Genomic DNA, 14,360 nt, shown 5'->3' with positions numbered 1-14,360 from the left:
TATATTTTGAGCAAACTACCTGTACCTACTGGGAGTCAGGAAAGAAGGGCGACGGAACCTTGTTTTCTTTCTCTCTTGCTTTTTTTTTTTTTCATTTTATCTACTTGTTGGTTTTTTTTTCCTCTTTTCGAGCGCAAATACATATACGAATACACGTTGTAAGAGAGCGGTAGTTGAACAAGAACTTCGTGAGAAAGGATATTCGAGGGTCAGACGGCAGAATTGGATACGCGTTTAAAGTGGACACCGATTTGCCAATAGATTACGCAGTCCGAGTACAAAGTACGTAATATGACCAAGAGATATGCCAGCTCAGCTGATAGCTGGGCGATACGATACGGCAAAGCAACCAGACGTTGTACCTCGCAACACGGCCCTTATCGTATGCAGAAGCCAGGTATCCGCGGCGTACTTGTATCTCCTCCCCCGGAACATATCTATCAGGTAGACCGCCAAGAAACCCGCCAGCGCAGCAATGCAGGCAGGTGCCGTCCGCATTCGGCGAGGAGCCAAGCCGGCGCCTGCCGTCGCTGCCATGGCACTTTCCCCCGCCTGACGCCCCGCATCTACGGCGTGTTCCGGTGGGGGGGAAGCGAGGCGCCCCCGGAATTGATAAAGTGCTGTTTTTTCTTCTCCCTTTTTTTTTCTTCTTTTTCCCTTTCTTTTTCTTTCCCCGGGCGATCTTGAGAACCCCCCTTCTGAGCATTCTGTGCAAAGGAGGTGTAATTACTATAATTTATTTGATTGACGTCTTTTGTTTTTGGATAACGAGATACGAGAAGACGAACAGTGACTGCCCCCTTATCTATCTATCCATCTTTGATATCCGAGTAAAATCTACACACACACACACAACCATGTCCACCAACCCGCCCATCCACTCCGGCGCCGACGCGGCCCAAATCGCCTCAACCTGCGCAAGTCTCAACATCACCACCACCGAGTTCGCCGAGCTGCAGCGCCGCGCCACGGCGGCAAAGGCCACCGCGTACTGCCGCTACAGCCGGTTCCGCGTGGGCGCGACGCTGCTGTGCGCCGACGACGCCGGGGAAGTTGTCTATGTGCCGGGGGCCAACGTGGAGAACGCGTCGTATCCCGTCGGGACGTGCGCCGAGAGGGTGGCCTTTGGGACGGCGGTGACGAGTGGTATTAGGAACTTTCGGGCGATTGCTGTGGCGACGGATATTAGTCCGCCGGCGAGCCCTTGCGGGATGTGCAGGCAGTTGTGAGTTCTAGTCCGGTCTATTTTTTCTTTCTTTTTCTTGTTTTTTTCTCGGTGAGGTGGTGGTGGCGATGTTTAGTGTGGCGGGTTTAGATTGGGTTATGCAAGGGAGAGAGCAGCGGGAAGGACGAAAAAGGAGAAGAAGAAGAAAGGAGCACGGGAGGATGGAGAGACAGCATCGAGATGGCTTGGCTTGGCTTTGGCAGCTGAAAACTAACCGCTTGGCTGGCAGCATCCGCGAGTTTTGCTCCCTGCAGACTCCCGTCATCATGTTTGACAAAAACTCCGACTACGTTGTCATGACAATCGAACAAGTAAGTCTATTCATTCTCCCTTGCAGCTCAGACAGACATTGTGCCTTGTTTTTTACCTTTGCTCCCGCTTTACGACATGCACATCAGCCGTCGTGGAACCAAGCTATCAAGCTAGCTACCTGTCAAACACACGGCACACAGGGCCCAACAACACCATTCATTGGCTGACATGTTTCCTCCCTTGCAGCTTCTCCCCATGTCGTTCGGCCCAGAGGCTCTCCCGCCTCCTGGCGCCTCGGGATATTGATTGACGTGTCTTTCCTTTGATGACCGTACGTTTTGACACTATTGATCTTGGTGCAGCTGCAAGGGATGTCCAGGGAAGGGGCGGATGGAACCGACAAAGTCGCAGCGGTGTCACAAGTCTAATTTAATGACAATGCATCTGAAGGGAAGTTTTTTGATATTGTGGATTTGGAAATGGATACAGTTTTTTATTTGATAGTAGAACAGGGTAATATAAGATAATGCATGTCTTGAAAGACAATTTCCGCAATGCCTTGACCGAATGCAGGGGAGGAGACGTGGGACTCATCACAATGTGCTGGATACAGGCCCTTCGTATTTTTGGTTCTGCTAAGAGGAGGAGAGAAAGTAAGGTAAGGTAAAAAAGATCCTAGTCAGGATACAGCAAGATTGGTCATGGTTTAGGGGGAACAGCGTAGAAGTACATGAAACCAATTTTGAAAGAATCGAAATAAAAAAGCAAAGTCATCCAAAGAAGTGAAATCCCCTCATTTCATCCATATCCCGCACGTTCCCATTGCCCATATCATTCTGTCCGTTGATACCAGTATTCCCGTAAGACCCTCCCTGTGCGTGTTCAAATGCTGTGCTGTACTTTGTATGTAAAATATCGTATGTATTATCTATGTATTCCAAATAGAAGTAGAAGTTGAAAAAAAGAAAAGAGACAACATAACTGGCCCAATGTCACACATCTTTGTTGCTTCTCATCAAATTGTGTTTCAATCCACTTCCAGAGCCGTGCCTTTTGTGTCTTGGCCAGCTTGATGAATGTTACATGAAATTAAACCCTCTAGCAGTCGTCATCGTCGCCGCCATTGCCAGTGTTGTTATTAGTATCGGAGGGACTGGGAGCGGCGGGAGCGGCTGATGTGCGAGACACGGTTGCAAATGTTGTGGGGACGCGGGTAGATGGGCCCTGTGTGCTAAAGGTGGTGACAGTGAGGAATGCGCCACCGGGTCTGGTAGACGAGGCTCCGGAGCCAGGGAGAGTAGGCAGAGTAGGCAGGGGAGGCAGGGGGTACTCGTTGTCGTCGCAGTCATCATCATCGCCGGGTGTGGGAGTACCAGTGGGATTAGCAGGAGTGTTCAAACCACTTGTCACAGCAATGATGGGAACAGAGACACTGATGGGAACAGTGACACTGCTGGAAGAAACATGGTCGTTGAAGGCACCTCCAGGGACAGAGAAGGAGGTAGGCACAACGGGGACAATGCTAGTTGAGCTGCCCTGACCAACTGTAGAGCTCCGAGTGATGAAAATCGGCGGGGCAAAGGTGCTGCTTGCAGAGACAGAATCCGTGGGATCACAGTCGTCGTCGTCACCATCATCAGTGGGCACGGCAGGTGTAGGGGTCGAAGCCGACGTAGGGGAGCTTGGTGTGCTGGGAGCCGACGTAGAGGAGGCTTGGGTTATAAATATGCCCCCGGAAGTGGAGCCTCCGGTGAAAGATGTCACAGCCGACGAGGCGGTAGATGAAGTGGCACCAAGTGTGGGTTCGTCTGTTGGGTCGCAGTCATCCGTGTCGGTGGGCACAGAGATGGTGGCGGAAGTAGTAGAAGAGCCACCAATGGACGCGGACGATGTCAAGAACTGACCACCAGGGGGGCCGGAGGTGGTAGAAGAGGCAGTGCCTGAGGTGGTAGAAGAAGCAGTACCTGAAGTGGAGGACTGGCTGCCAGCGGGGCCTGAGGTGGTAGAAGAGCCGCCGACGGATGTAGACGATGTCAAGAACTGACCGCCAGGGGGGCCTGAAGAGGTGGCAGAAGTGGAGGACACGGCAGAGGTAGATGAGGTGGCGCTTGGCGTGGGTTCATCTGTAGGGTCGCAGTCATCCGTGTCGGTTGGCACCGAGTTGGTGGCGGAAGCGGTAGTTGAGGAGCCGCCAATGGATGTGGACGAAGTCAAGAACTGACCACCGGGGGGACCAGAAGTGGTAGAAGAAGCAGTACCTGAAGTGGAGGACTGACCGCCAGGGGGGCCTGAGGTGGCAGAAGAGCCGCCGACGGATGTGGACGATGTCAAGAACTGACCACCGGGGGGACCAGAAGTGGTAGAAGAAGCGGTCCCAGAAGTGCCGGCTGAGCTGGTAGACTGAGTGATAAACACTCCGCCCGATGTGGTAGAGCTCACGAGGCTGCTGCTGCTGCTGGGTTCACCTGTTGGGTCACAGTCGTCCGTGTCAGTTGGCACAGAGATGGTAGCTGAAGTGGTGGAAGAGCCGCCAATGGATGTGGACGATGTCAGGAACTGGCCACCTGGGGGACCGGAAGAGGTGGTGGAAGAAGCTGTCCCAGAAGTGCTAGCCGAGCTGGTAGAAGAAGCCGTCCCAGATGTGCTTGATGAGCTGGTAGACTGAGTAATGAACACTCCACCCGATGTGGTAGACGACTGCGTAGACGATACTCCGCTGCTGCTGGGTTCACCTGTTGGGTCGCAGTCATCTGTTTCAGAGCTGGTGGCTGACGACGTGGTGGAAGACCTGCCAATAGATGTGGAAGACGTCAAAAACTGACCACCAGGGGGACCTGAAGAAGTGGTAGAAGAGGCCGTTCCAGAAGTGCTGGACTGAGTAGATGACACTCCGCTTGACGTGGTGGACGACTGCGTAGATGACACTCTGCCAGATGAGGTCGTGGACTGTGTGGATGACACTCCGCTTGACGTGTTGGAAGACTGGGTAGATGAAACTCTGCCAGATGAGGTAATGGACTGTGTGGATGACACTCCGCTGGAAGCGGTGGAAGATGAGGCACGGCTGCTGACAGTGGTAGAAGAAGTCACGAACTGGCCGCCTGGAGGTGTCGAAGACGTGCTAGAGGCAGTGCCAGAAGTAGACGACGAAGAACCAGATGCGGGCACAGACGACGAAGCAGTACGTGAGGTAGTAGACGCAGTGCTTGAGATGCTACCGGAATTGGTTGACCGAGTAGTAGACACTCTTCCTGAAGTCGTGGAAGAACCAGCAGGAGGTCCTGTCGTCGAAGACCTCACGGTGGTCGAAGACCTGACAGTGGTGGAGGCCGACGAGGTCACAAACTGACCGCCCGGGCCAGTTGAGGATGTCTTGGAAGTGGCAGAAGACTGCGAAGACGTGAAGGGGTTACTAGGTGTGCTGGAGGCCCTTGAGGTAGAGAGGCTGGGCAGGATATGAGTGGTGCTGGAGCCGCCGCCAGGAGGAGAGTAGGGTGGCACGGATGGGTGAAAAGTCACCGTTGTAGTAGACGTGACCACATTGGGAGGCGTCGAGGATGGCGGTAGCCCTTCAGTGTGGACCGTGGGAGTGACATAGATGGTCGTCTCAACAGTCAACGTGGTGGTCGTGATGATGCTGAGTGTAGCGCATGTTGGTAAGATGTAGGCCTTCTTATCCAAGAGGCCCTTGGCCATCTCATCAATAGCACGCTCTTCAGCTCCCAGCTATTCATGTCATCCATTAGTACCACGATTTACAACAGTACCACGGAAGTTTCGTGTCATCCCACATACCTTCTCGCTCTCTGCCCCTGGAGAGGCATCCACCATGGATAGCAGCCCAGTGGCTGCAAACAATGTGAGAAACCGCATGTCAACTCAGTTCTAGGCTCTCAATGCAAAACACAAAAGATTGAATTAAAAAGGGGGGTCAAAAAAGAAAATTATAAACATCAACCAGATACTTGAGGGGACAATATATAATGAGTGGACGGCCTGTCAAGAGATTATGCCGGGAGACGTTCAGGACGAGGATTCATCTCCCAGAGCACGAGATGGAAGACCCAAGTTTTATATCACAACTCCCAGCCCCTGCATGATAACAATATGAATCTGGAACCCAAATAAGACCCTCGGGATGAGCCCTTTGGAAGCAGGGAGACTATCGGATGGGGATCATCCCGTGCAATAGTGCGCTCGCGGTGTACAGGTAATCAGCCACATCTGCAGGCCAGGCGGAAAGGGAGCAAGGGAGCGACTTCGCCCTGCTTGGGCCCCCAAACAAGAAAAAACATTGATAGTCAGAGGAACGGTCAAGAGTCAATGTCAAGGGAACACAACGAGAGGAGATTCACGTGCCAAGAAATTTGAGATTTCACGAAACCAATTGATTCATTGTGCCATAGTCTGGCGTATAGCTTTTTCTGTGTTCTGAGCGTGGCTGCTCTGCTTGGAGCAGACGTGCCATTGAAAGTCCTTGTTGTAAGACGTAGATATGCAAAAGGGTATCCGGACCAGAGACACTCTCATTTTAAACGCCCGCTGCGTCTCTGGTCGCACAACAAAAACAAGAGTGGGTTTAAAGAAAATTGTCCATCAAAAAGGTGCGGGAGAAAGCAATATGCATAAGTGTGTGTATGCGCCAATTTCCGAAAAAATTTCACAATGCTCGTCTCGTGTCCCGTGCGCCTGGAAAGTCAAGTGAAACAAAGTGACCTTCCCGTGTGTACCAAACCTAGTAAAAGAGAGAAAGAAGAAAAAAACAGGAAAAACAAAAACAAGTCTGCGCACGCTCATATGCAGTGTCATTCATAATTTCAAAGTTGCCACCGGGGCATGCATTCAGTCCTCCCAGATCGTTTCCAGGTCGATGTCGCCACGCCGCTCAGCACCGCAGACGCTCCACCGCTTCCGTTTGTCTTTGGAGCCAAAAGCCATTGTGCGACCACGGGCGGGCAGGTCCAGACTGCCCCGTCCTTTTGCATCCGATGAGTCCCCTGCCTCCGTTATCTCAGCCGCAGCCTTTAGCTGGGCCTGTTTCTCAGCTTCAAGTGCCGCCTCCTCAGCATCGGGCGAGTCCGGGATAGTTTCCAAGCTCGAGATACTGGGGCTACGCGACCTCAGCGATGTCGGCGTGGAGGGTACAGAGGAAAGGGCTCCGTAACTGCTGGAGAAGGGATCATATGCCCTGTAGAGAGATGACGAGCTGGAGGTCGGTGTGCTGGGCAGGGTCGGAAGAGATCCAGTGCTGGACTGGGAAAGATTTCGAATCGGCGATGAGGGCCGGCGAACTCGTGTTAATGTGCCATTGGTTGACACGCCCATTACAGGAGAGCCGCTCCTATCAGCAGGAAGTCGGTCGTGGTCAAGAACTGATGTCCGGACGGGAGACGTCATAGGAAACGACTCATCCACTGGTTTTCGCGGCGTGCGGACTCTGCTAGGTGATTGCGCAGGACTGGCTGGACGGAAATGGGGAGAGTAGAGCAGGTGGCCCGAGCCAGTGACTCCGGGCATGGACTGCGTACGGCCCATGGGCGAGGCGCCAATGCTAGCGGCGGACCGTGAACGAACATGAGCGCTACCAGAAAGAGGGGACGTTGTCCGGGGGCGATACGGAAGGGCGACCATAGGGGTCCATGAGAAGGCGTTTGTAGATGTTGGGCTTGGGTCTGTGCTCCGCCGCAAGTTCGGTGGTTTTCTGGCCGTCTCAAAATCGAGTGTGGAAAGAGCGTGTGACCCGTTGGCGCGAGCCTTGGCTGAGGGAACGGAACGAAACTCCTCCATGCGCTCCGTCTCAGGAACGGGCTCCATCTTGAGGGCCTTGTGAGAGTTGCATACGGGGGAGGCTGCGACCAAGAAGTGACGTTGCCGGTGAAGACGAGGTTATCCGACAGCAAAGATACGGAGGCGAGTATGGCGAGAGGGAAAAGAACGCTGTGAGAGAGGGTGCTGTCGGGGTTGTCGTGACCTTTTTTTTTTCCTTTTGGCTTGAGGGTGAGGCAAAAGTATCAACTCGGTGGAGAGAAATGCGGAGGGTATCAGGTAGGTGGATATGAATCAGCGCAACAGGGCTGACACAGCGTGCAACGATCTGAAAAAGAGTCGACGTCTCAAGAGCGCCCGGGCGTTTGGAGCGACAATCAAGAGTTTGCAACCGGTGAGCGCAACGGCAATGGCGGCGACCCGACCTTTTTACAGGTTGTCAAGGCCAAGCCGACATTCCTGTCTCCTGAGACTGGTTGAGGGCAGGGGGTGGACAAAATAAACAGCGGCGTCGGCGCCCTGGCAGGCCAATTCCTGAGCGCGCGAGCCGAACCGGGAAAACCGCAGGCCTGAGTCCGAGATAGCCGGGCGATGCAGGCGAAGGCGAAGGCGAAAGGACGAACTGTGGTGAAGAGCCGACGAGGATGGAGGAAGAGGAGGAGAGGAGGAAGAATAAAGAGGAAAGACGACGAAGACGAAGCTCCGAGTCGGGATTATGGAGGGGAGAGAGGGAAAAAAAGAAAGCGCCCCCTCAAGGGTCCTTCTTGTTGACGTCTGGCTGTGTGGCAGGCAAGAGCCGTCCAATTCGGCTGCCTGTATCGAGCAGGTGGGCGTCTATCGATTGCCTGTCCAGGCGGTACCGCGCCAGCCACTGGCCGTTGCAGGGCTCGCATGTCGCCTTTCCACCACATGCAATGCACTGTCGAGTGCGAGTCTAGCGGCCGGCGCTGGCGTGGCGCGGAGAAGGCGCGCCACTGGAAGCCCGCTGTTCGTTTCTGGGGCCTCTTGACGCTTCTTCCACCGAACCACGGGCGAGTCAATGCGCTGAGGGGATCATGGAAGCCCCTAAAAGGGCGCTCCCCGACATTTCGACCTGCAAAATAGCGCCTATTCAGGTCGTGCTAATGCAAGCTCCATGTACATGCCACATGCAGCCAGGTGCGTGCGTCGGCCATGTACCTCTCACGCTGCTTCTTCTTTCCCCAAACTTCTCCATGCAAAAGTTCGAAGCACGCACCGCCGAACCGAGTTGAGCCTTATCCGGCCAATCAACAGCGCCAAAGTACATGACTCGTCTCTGTATCGTCCGCAGCAAAAAGAAGACCCTGACGCTTGTTCATCTACATTAAGATGTTTGTTGTTTCGAACAATTGTAAAAAACGCCCTGGTGACATCCACGCCCATCCCGCCACCAAAAGGGCGACAAAATGGAATTTGGCTAATTCACTGGGCGAGCACAATATCCTCATCCCCCCAACCGCCAATGGCCTGAGCTAGCGATACTAGCCTGCGGCAGGATGGAACTCGACTTGACTCGCTTTGCCGGGCTGTAGACCATTGACCCATTAGGTGCTAGCAGTGTCGCTCCCTTCACCGACAAAGTGCCTGGTCTGTTGGACTAAACATGGGAAAACTGCAGCAACATCAAGTGAAAAAATCGAACCTTGAAGTTGCCACTACGGACTGCCCGGCTTCCGCACTCCGGCCCACCGCCGCACGTTGCGAGCAAATGCCCAGAAAAAACACCTTCCGAGCTTGTCGCCGCCGTCTTACTCAGCTAGCGTGACGGAGGCGTTAAGGAAAAGAAGGAAAGAATGTACATAAATGACATGGAACAAATCTGTCAAGCCCTTCGGGCGATATAGTGGCGCGCCTTTTTTTTTTTTCTCGCTCCCAACTTTATGCTAGCCTCTTCCAGGTTGTCAATTTGAGATTGTCAAAAGATGTCATCGTGCCGGTAAAAAAAAAGTCCCCTTAGCGGATCGTGGCTGCTGGAGCCGGAAAACGCTTGCATGTGTAAATCAAATGACGCGCCTTTCACAGAGCGGAGCAGAGCAGAGCATGCAGAAGATCAAGGCATGTGATGCAAAAAAAGGACCAAGGCAAAGCTTTCAAGTTGTTGTGTTAGCTCTCTGCAAGTCATTCCTACTAAATGCTAGTTGAGCTCACCAACACGCGGGGAAGTGGGCAGGAGAGCCTTGGTGGAAAATGTCACATGTAGATTATCAAACTCAACGTAAGGCGTAAAACCCCCCTTTGACACAACCAACCACATATTCAATTACAAGCACCACCAGATATACGTTACCATATCAATTCATTCACATGTCAAAGATCAACGGGTTTATCACCGCATATATATGAGTTGTGATCAACTCTCAAGCTGATAACCCGATACCGGAGAAGAAGCTACCCTGTATCTGCAAACTAAACTTGCGGGTAATATGCAAGATTCTGGCATTGAGAGACAAAATGGCGCAGCAAATTGAAAGAGCATTTACCATAAAAAGTAGTTTTGATGTAGATTGTTTGTGGCACTAAAATGCTCTCCCGTGCTGCTCTGCCGCTCTGTTGGCTGACGCCAATTTTCCAATCATCCTTCTATTAACGAAGAATTTCATGGTGATTGATGTTATCCATAAAACAGCCTTGTGCTATTTCCTACACACTCCAAGCTGAATTGAGACACGCAGAGTTAAAAGAAAACGAATAAACGCTGTAATGACATATTCTTACAAGCCAATCCATCAACTCATAGCATCCTCCAGCTTAACATCATCCTGCCGTATTGGCAACTCTCCCTGGAGCATTCCCTGACTGGGAGGCTTTGACAGTTCCCTTGTCCCGTTTCCGTTTACCTCACCAGACTGCTTGATATGCCGATACACCCTGACCGAGCCGTCCTGCCCCGCAGTCGCCATCGTCTCGCCGTGGACGTCCACCCAGAAACACACACCCTCGTGACCATGCACTCGCTGCAGCACCTCTTTGTTCTTGACATCCCAGAGTATAACATCTCCGTCCTCGCTCGCGGAGGCGATGAACGCCTCGCCATCGAGGACACCAAAACAACCACCAATAGCGAAGCTCTGATTGGTATGGCCTTGATACGTCTTTTTGACGCTACCCGAAATGTAGTCCCATAATCGAATGCAATTGTCGAGGTTGAACGCAAGGATAAATCGGCCGTTGGGAGAGAAGCAGACGTTGGTTACGGCCGGGTTGTCTTCGTGGACTAGAGTTCGTAAACACTGACCGGTCATTGTGTCCCATACACGGCTTCACAAGTATCAGTATATGCGATTTCAGGCTCGTATAAACACAGGGTACACAAAACTCACATCAATCCGTCCGTTGAGCAACTGACGACCAGAGTGCCATCTCGACAAAAGTCGATGCCTGATACCGGGTCGCTGTGGGCGGGGAGACTCCTCATCAACCGTCCAGCCCGTACGTCCCAAAGGAATACAGCTTCGTCATATGATCCACTGGCCAAAATGTTGCCTTTTGGTGAAAAGGCCAGGCAGTGAATGTAATTGTGATGTCCTCGCAACGGTGCCATCTCCTGCCCCGCTGATTTCCGAGCCGTCGTCTTCGGTCGCCCAGTGACTCGATCCCATAGCCGGATTGCCTTGTCATCAGAGCCGCTCGCCAGTGTATTGCTGTCTGGAGTCCACGCGACGCAACTTACGCCAGCCATGTGGCCAACCAATGTGTCCATATGAGCCCCCGTGGCGGCATCCCATATCTTGACAGTCGCGTCGGCTGACGCAGAAGCAATGAAGCGGCCGTTCGGAGAGATGCGAACCTGAGAAACCGCCTTGGTGTGTCCGCGTAGCACGAGGCGCGCCCTGTAATTGGGCTTGAGCGGTTCTCTAGGAGGAGTGAGCTGCTGTGGTTCTGGAGAAGAGGATTCTGATCTCGACTGGGTTGTAGACGTAGGCGAGCGTGAGCGGTGTTGCGATCGAGGGGTTCTTGAGGGAGACGGCGTTGAGTGGACAGGCGACTGCGAGCGCGTCCTCGACCCGGAACTCGACGCTGATCGCGACCGACGAGCCAACTCCGAGGGAGGCCGCGACGGCGTCTGCGACCGAGAGAAGTCGTTGAGATACTGCGCCTTGGTTGGGCTCTGGCTCAGGCCACCGCCGCGCTGCGACACTCGCCTGGGCGGGCGGAAATCATCTGGATCCCCGGCCAATACATCGGGAGAGCTCGACCGCGGAGACGGAGTATCGCCGGTCCTTCGTCGTTTGTATGGCGGAGGCGTGTCCCTCGCCAGCTCGTCGGGAGAGCTCATGGTTGAGGTGCTGCAGAGGACGAGGCTGAAGCTTGGGAAAGGCTGGCACAAGCGCAAGTAAGGCTCTGGGATTTTTTGGTGGGTCCGGTCGCGTCACAGGGATTTGCGGTTCAAACAAGCATCTGGAGTACGTACCTTTTTTACATAAGGGGGGAGCGGCACTCCCGTACGCGGAACAGGGGATAGAATTCTCTCGCCTTCTGCAGAGTGAGATGCTCCCGAGGAAATCTTCGCGTATAATTGCCCATCTACGTGCAGCTACTGTATCAAAGGGATTGTGGCGCCGTATTGTACTCGTACGTACGCATACAAGCCTGGAGCTACACTAGGTACTAAGTAATAAGGCGCAAGTATTGCCACAAATGTCAATGGCATGTGCTTGGACATTCGCCTACAAAGCGCAGCTCAAATCTTTGTTGCCCATGTCTTGGCAGATGGGTCACCATTGATCTCAGATCCTAGGCCGCATGTGACAAGAGGGTTGCAGGGTATATCGATTTGACGGCGCAGATTATGGAAAGCAGAAAATGCTTTCCCTGTGGGATGATGACGAAGCTCAGCATTGTCAAGGATGTTGTTACTGCTACCGCGTTCTGTGAAGGCGGCGTTTGCCGTGAAACAATTCCGTTGTCCTGGAGCATTCATTGGGTTTGCCCCTGACAGGACCCTGTTCATCCCAAGGTACGAGTACGTGTACCTGGGAACGCACTGTTAATATTCAATGTAAAGCGAACAACCCAGGATTATCAGGTCAGATTAATCAATATGACATCAGCCTTAGCCCAATTATTGATCAAAAAGTCCTTCCATCGGCGAGTTGTGCGACCATAAGTAATCGTGTTTATTTTAATCATATCCTGTGTGTGCCCATGAGCAAGAAGGTTATAACTTCATTGAGTGCTTTTCCGCCGTCCTCTTCACGTTCCTCGTATGGTGCTTGCATGCAATTCCAGCCCCAGAGGAGCGGATACCACTACTAATGGCATTCCGTCTAGAGGGTAGCGAGCAATTGAGCCCTTTAGTGTGCACTTGCGTGCCATGTTGCAGATGTCTCTCATCAGCTGGAGAAAGCGTTCTTTCTTGGGATGGATCCGTTGAGTCATGGAACAAAGGGCGGGAGCATCCAGGCTTCTAGAAGCAAATGAGCTACGGAGCCACGACAAGAATAAACTGCCGCCATCTTGCATTGGGGGGCTTGCAACGATCTTGGCAAATATGAGTGCCGATGAGCATCCACCTGCCTGTCTAAGGGCACCAAGAGGCTGCGAGCTGCCTTTTTCTCAAAATAAGTTACAAAACCCCCGAAGGGTGACGGGGCACAATGGTACGAATATCTCCGCCATGCTCTACTCTAAACTTCCATGGGAGTCAGCGAAACTCGTACGAGTACAACCACTGCACACCGCCCCTCCTAAATTTCGGCGAGTACCCGAAAGGCTCTGGTGATGAAATGAGGGCTCGGACGGGGATGCTGTTCCGCCACGCCGCCAGTAAAATGAAAAGCGAGGAAATGAAAAACATTTTGCGCGTTTGCTTGTGACGGCGCATGCATGCATGACTGGCCGCGCGCTCTGGCGAATCGCAGCGCGAGCTGGGCAGCGCTTGAGATGCACCTCAACGTTCTGGGCTAACGAGGGGCGTTCGATAGCCTGGGAATCGGGCATTTCCTATTTTAGCACGATGGATCAACCGGACGCGACGTGAATCCAGGCACAGGCACCGCGGCTGACAGCGGCGAATCACTCGCTGTGACCTGCGGGGGGGATGGAGCTGGCTAAAATGGCCCCGGAGAAGCCACTGATGCATTGGTCTTTAGTCTCACGAGCTTTGCTGCTTTGAAAGCGAAAAAGAGGGCACCATAACAGCTTAGTTGTAAGCATAGCCATGGGACGAGGTAGAGCTCACAGGGATCCCGCTGCGAGATGCAAGCCACAGGAGCCGCAAATTGAGTGCCAGCGCTTACTGTATTGTACTGGACTGGCCATGGATGAGCTTGAAGAGGCACGGGTTGGTGAATGAAGGAGAAAGGGCAGAGAAGCTTGGACGTGTGTGGTGTTTGCTGCATTCACGCAGTCACACCAGACTTTAATTACCAGCCGCTCCGACGACTGGGATGGCGGGATTCCGCCTCGCGAATCACGGAGTCTGGACGGACGCCACGACGGTCTGAGACAGATTCTTTAGCTGAGAGCAGCCGAGAAGCTGAGCGAAGCTGAAGGAGAGCTGAGGGAGAGAGGAGTGTAATTGAGGCTGGCTTTTCTAGGGCTTGGCGGAACAATCAGTGTCTTAACCAAGGAAGAATGGAATGAATTTGATGAAAATAGTAGCAGCTCGAGGGCTGGAGCTAGCAGCATCGCACACGGCAGGGTCTTTCTTTCATCATCATTGACGAGGGCAAATTCCTGGCTGTTATTGCGCGATATTCGATAACGGGCCGGTTCTAGCTGCGGTTGGATGGCAACGGGAATGTTCCTCTTTTCTCTTTCTTTTTTGCTGTCAGTGCGTCGACGGGTAGCCAAGGCAGCAAGCCCAGCCACATGGATGACTGTGGCCGGTCTCATGGCAACGCACGCCATTTCATCAAGAATTCACCTCAGCCCAACGACCAACAACAGCGGCACAAGCTTCAATGAGCAAAGAACCTTTGCAAGCACCCCGCGCACACACAGAGCTTCCAAGTATCGGTACAGCACTCGTACTGAAGCACGCCTACAGCAGCCAACGTGACGTTGGACGGGGAATGGAGCCCGTGCTCGTCTCGTGGCCTGGTTGGCATGGCCTGGCGATACGGAGTAATATCTTGCCAGACCGAAGCCCAAG

At 53.2% G+C, this 14,360-nt stretch overlaps 4 protein-coding genes across 4 annotated transcripts; 1 reads left to right on the top strand and 3 right to left on the bottom strand.

The window, feature by feature from the left end:
* Positions 1 to 675: 675 nt before the first annotated feature.
* Positions 676 to 2,032, top strand: V8C40DRAFT_247217 (cytidine deaminase). Its single transcript, XM_083216279.1, has 3 exons — positions 676 to 1,225; positions 1,455 to 1,536; positions 1,724 to 2,032. Exons 1-3 carry the CDS (start codon positions 858 to 860, stop codon positions 1,781 to 1,783), a joined length of 510 nt encoding a protein of 169 aa, XP_083072750.1. The 5' UTR covers positions 676 to 857; the 3' UTR covers positions 1,784 to 2,032.
* Positions 2,033 to 2,323: 291 nt separating this feature from the next.
* Positions 2,324 to 5,661, bottom strand: V8C40DRAFT_30236 (uncharacterized protein). Its single transcript, XM_083222809.1, has 2 exons — positions 5,273 to 5,661; positions 2,324 to 5,203 (listed from the first exon to the last, which is right to left on the bottom strand). The coding sequence occupies exons 1-2, from the start codon at positions 5,348 to 5,350 to the stop codon at positions 2,576 to 2,578; spliced, it is 2,706 nt and encodes a 901-aa protein (XP_083072749.1). The 5' UTR covers positions 5,351 to 5,661; the 3' UTR covers positions 2,324 to 2,575.
* Positions 5,662 to 6,250: 589 nt separating this feature from the next.
* On the bottom strand, positions 6,251 to 7,481 carry V8C40DRAFT_30234 (uncharacterized protein). The gene has a single exon (XM_083222808.1). The coding sequence runs from the start codon at positions 7,289 to 7,291 to the stop codon at positions 6,320 to 6,322; it is 972 nt and encodes a 323-aa protein (XP_083072748.1). The 5' UTR covers positions 7,292 to 7,481; the 3' UTR covers positions 6,251 to 6,319.
* Positions 7,482 to 9,738: 2,257 nt separating this feature from the next.
* On the bottom strand, positions 9,739 to 12,077 carry V8C40DRAFT_247211 (WD40-repeat-containing domain protein). Its single transcript, XM_083216278.1, has 3 exons — positions 11,676 to 12,077; positions 10,585 to 11,582; positions 9,739 to 10,522 (listed from the first exon to the last, which is right to left on the bottom strand). Exons 2-3 carry the CDS (start codon positions 11,538 to 11,540, stop codon positions 9,991 to 9,993), a joined length of 1,488 nt encoding a protein of 495 aa, XP_083072747.1. The 5' UTR covers positions 11,541 to 11,582; positions 11,676 to 12,077; the 3' UTR covers positions 9,739 to 9,990.
* Between the last annotated feature and the right edge of the window lie 2,283 nt (positions 12,078 to 14,360).

Source organism: Trichoderma camerunense (genome assembly GCF_050948025.1).
Source record: "Trichoderma camerunense strain CBS 138272 chromosome Unknown V8C40scaffold_10, whole genome shotgun sequence".
Lineage (NCBI taxonomy): Eukaryota > Fungi > Ascomycota > Sordariomycetes > Hypocreales > Hypocreaceae > Trichoderma > Trichoderma camerunense.
This window is presented reverse-complemented; position numbering and strand designations above follow the sequence as displayed.

Bases quoted from the DNA above. Each gene is read 5' to 3' on its own strand.
- V8C40DRAFT_247211 (XM_083216278.1), bottom strand. From the start codon at position 11,540: ATGAGCTCTCCCGACGAGCTGGCGAGGGACACGCCTCCGCCATACAAA. The intron at 10,523-10,584 runs GTGAGTTTTGTG...ATACTTGTGAAG, and splicing joins TGCTCAACGGACGGATTGAT to CCGTGTATGGGACACAATGA.
- V8C40DRAFT_247217 (XM_083216279.1), top strand. From the start codon at position 858: ATGTCCACCAACCCGCCCATCCACTCCGGCGCCGACGCGGCCCAAATC. The intron at 1,226-1,454 runs GTGAGTTCTAGT...CTTGGCTGGCAG, and splicing joins TGCGGGATGTGCAGGCAGTT to CATCCGCGAGTTTTGCTCCC. The intron at 1,537-1,723 runs GTAAGTCTATTC...CCTCCCTTGCAG, and splicing joins TTGTCATGACAATCGAACAA to CTTCTCCCCATGTCGTTCGG.
- V8C40DRAFT_30234 (XM_083222808.1), bottom strand. From the start codon at position 7,291: ATGGAGCCCGTTCCTGAGACGGAGCGCATGGAGGAGTTTCGTTCCGTT.
- V8C40DRAFT_30236 (XM_083222809.1), bottom strand. From the start codon at position 5,350: ATGCGGTTTCTCACATTGTTTGCAGCCACTGGGCTGCTATCCATGGTG. The intron at 5,204-5,272 runs GTATGTGGGATG...TGACATGAATAG, and splicing joins CAGGGGCAGAGAGCGAGAAG to CTGGGAGCTGAAGAGCGTGC.